Source organism: Pteropus vampyrus, unplaced genomic scaffold (assembly GCF_000151845.1).
Source record: "Pteropus vampyrus isolate Shadow unplaced genomic scaffold, Pvam_2.0 Scaffold131, whole genome shotgun sequence".
Taxonomy (NCBI): Eukaryota; Metazoa; Chordata; class Mammalia; order Chiroptera; family Pteropodidae; genus Pteropus; species Pteropus vampyrus.
The window spans coordinates 1,738,012-1,741,246 of record NW_011888912.1 but is presented as its reverse complement, the minus strand read 5'-3'; the positions used below and the strand labels follow the sequence as shown (position 1 = coordinate 1,741,246).

Here is a 3,235-nt window from a genome sequence, read left to right as displayed (position 1 = left end):
CGGCCCCAGCAGCTCGGACAGCACGGACAGGGCCAGCTGCCCTGGGGACAGAGGGTGTGGCCGATGGGCGTGGCCCTCCCTGCTTCCCCTCCCCTCCCTGACGGCTGACGGGCCAGGCCCCTGGCTGTCCCCCAGGCTCTCCCTGGGACGCAGGACGCAGAGCAGGACGCAGAGCAGGAGGCGAGGGATTCAAGCTGTGACAGCAGGGTCCCCCCTCTTGTTTCTCCCGCTGCCCCTGGCCGTGCCCCTCCTCGGGCCCTTGACCCTGGCGTGGGCCCTGCAGGGGGGCGAGACCGTCCAGTCCCCACGTCCCCCAGCCCAGCTTCTGGACCACTGCACCTGCCTCTGAGCCCCAGAAGGTAGCCCTCAGGTAACCGTGGAAACCAGGTTAGGCAGCCAGGCCTGCAGCTGACCTCTCACCCTTGGCCACCAGCAGCTGTTCCCAGGTGACCCCAACGATGCTGGGGGTCCCTTCCGATGAGGCTGCTAGAAAGACTCCCTGGGGGTGGCCAGACGCACTTCAGTTACTTAATTTATTTTTATTTTTTGCTGTTGCCTCCTGGACGTTGACTTGAAGTTTCTTCCCCGTGCTCTGTCCCTCAGCTCTTGGGGACCAGGAGTCCCACAGGGACCTGCCCCACCGGCCCTCGGGCCCGACCCCCACTCGGCCTGGCCCTGCGGCTGGGCCGCGCCACCTGCCCCCAGGGGCCACCCTGGTACACCCCGACATCGGCCGCCGGACGCTTCAGTGCCTTCCTCCGCCGTCCGGCGGCCTGGCCTGGCGCCCCGCATGGGGTGGCACCACGGGGTCTGCTCATGAGGGTCTTACCCCTGCCGCCCGGGGCTCCGCGTGGGGAGCAGCCCGGAGGACCGCGCCTGCCGGGACACAGGCGGACGGCGAGGACCGGCCCTGCGGTCACCCTTCCCGGTCACCCAGGAGACTGTCCGAGCCTCCGATGCCGGCGAGCGGACTGCTGAGATCCTCCGTCCTCGGGCTGCAGCCTCGGGCCCTGCGGGCTGTTAAATGCGTCGCCTGAGCCGCCGTGGGCCCGGCCGCGGGAGGACCCTGTCCTGAGCCCTGTCCGCACTCGGCCAGTGTCCTGCCGGTGTTTACCTGGTTCGGTGCTTCCTGGTCTCGGCGTGCGGCCGGGAGCCCAGCTCTGCTCAGAGGACACGAGCCCTTGAGACCTTCTGAAAGTGGCTCTGTTTCCGTCTTGGGGCGTCCCCGGTTTGGCCCAGTGTGGGACGTGTCTGGAGCACAGGGTGGAGGATGCCATTTTAGCTGTGAAAGGGAAAAGCACCTGCTGGGGCCTGAGCCCAGCCTGTCCCCACCTGTCCCCACCCTGCTCCGAGCTGCCCCAGGCTGAGAAAGAGCTCGTGCTGGGCGAGGCCCCGCTGGGCACAGCGGGGCCTCGCTGAGCCCCAGAAGGTAGCCCTCAGGTAACCGTGGAAACCAGGTGTAGGCAGCCAGGCCTGCAGCTGACCTCTCACCCTTGGCCACCAGCAGCTGTTCCCAGGTGACCCCAACGATGCTGGGGGTCCCTTCCGATGAGGCTGCTAGAAAGACTCCCTGGGGGTGGCCAGACGCACTTCAGTTACTTAATTTATTTTTATGTTTTGCTGTTGCCTCCTGGACGTTGACTTGAAGTTTCTTCCCCGTGCTCTGTCCCTCAGCTCTTGGGGACCAGGAGTCCCACAGGGACCTGCCCCACCGGCCCTCGGGCCCGACCCCCACTCGGCCTGGCCCTGCGGCTGGGCCGCGCCACCTGCCCCCAGGGGCCACCCTGGTACACCCCGACATCGGCCGCCGGACGCTTCAGTGCCTTCCTCCGCCGTCCGGCGGCCTGGCCTGGCGCCCCGCATGGGGTGGCACCACGGGGTCTGCTCGTGAGGGTCTTACCCCTGCCGCCCGGGGCTCCGCGTGGGGAGCAGCCCGGAGGACCGCGCCTGCCGGGACACAGGCGGACGGCGAGGACCGGCCCTGCGGTCACCCTTCCCGGTCACCCAGGAGACTGTCCGAGCCTCCGATGCCAGCGAGCGGACTGCTGAGATCCTCTGTCCTCGGGCTGCAGCCTCGGGCCCTGCGGGCTGTTAAATGCGTGGCCTGAGCCGCCGTGGGCCCGGCCGCGGGAGGACCCTGTCCTGAGCCCTGTCCGCACTCGGCCAGTGTCCTGCCAGTGTTTACCTGGTTCGGTGCTTCCTGGTCTCGGCGTGCGGCCGGGAGCCCAGCTCCGTTCAGAGGACACGAGCCCTTGAGACCTTCTGAAAGTGGCTCTGTTTCCGTCTTGGGGCGTCCCCTGTTTGGCCCAGTGTGGGACGTGTCTGGAGCACAGGGTGGAGGATGCCATTTTAGCTGTGAAAGGGAAAAGCACCTGCTGGGGCCTGAGCCCAGCCTGTCCCCACCTGTCCCCACCCTGCTCCGAGCTGCCCCAGGCTGAGAAAGCGCTCGTGCTGGGCGAGGCCCCGCTGGGCACAGCGGCGAGGTTGGGGTGAGCGGATGTGCGGGGCAGTCTGCCTTCCAGACTGGACACCCCTTCTCCTCCGGCCGGTCCGGGCACCAGGCAGCTCCCCCGAGTCCCCTCCCTGCCCGTCCCTCTGCCTGCCGGGACGGAAAGCATCACCTGTGAGAAAGCTGTCTGCATGGCGTTCGCACCCTGCAGACACAGACTGTGCTCCCGCGGGCACCGGACTGTAGCTGCCGGCCTGTCCTTGCTCGGGGTGTAACGTGCAGCCCGCGAGAGGTGCTCGGCGCCAGGCCTGTCTCCTGCTGTTGACGGGTCAGCTACCTCACGGCCAGCTGGCTCTGATGTCCTGGCAAGTATCACTGACTCTACACTTGAAGTCCCCCGGGAGCCCTGGTTCTGGTGTCTCTGCCACTCCCTCGGGGACTCCGGGGTGCACGGCTGGGGGCAGGCCCCTGGCGCCCCGCGCACAGATCCGGACGGCGGAAGCACAAGATGGTGATTTGAGCACAGCGCGGGGCTGGTGTCCGGTGGCCTGGGCCCAGGGCCTCCTCTGGGGTTCAGGTTGGGGATTCCCCGTCGGGGCCTGCCTGCAGCTCACCCTAGTTCTGGGGCACATCGTCATACTTCCTTTTCTGTGCCCCCCAAACACCGTGAGGCACTGCAGGCCAGGCCACGGGATGCCGGGGCCACGAGCAGTGCCCCCTCGACACCACTCCCCAAATCTGGCAACGGCCAGGCCCAGACCGGGTCCCTAACAAGGGCTCTGAAGG

General features: G+C 67.8%; 1 protein-coding gene across 1 annotated transcript in view; it reads left to right on the top strand.

Annotated features, from left to right (window-relative positions):
- The window catches only part of KIF21B (kinesin family member 21B), a 37,429-nt gene that overhangs the window by 25,443 nt on the left and 8,751 nt on the right, over positions 1–3,235 (top strand). Inside the window, exon 31 of the mRNA XM_023534767.1 lies at positions 1,097–1,108. Coding sequence (XP_023390535.1) covers positions 1,097–1,108 — 12 coding nt within the window. The remainder of the gene's footprint in view (positions 1–1,096; positions 1,109–3,235) is intronic.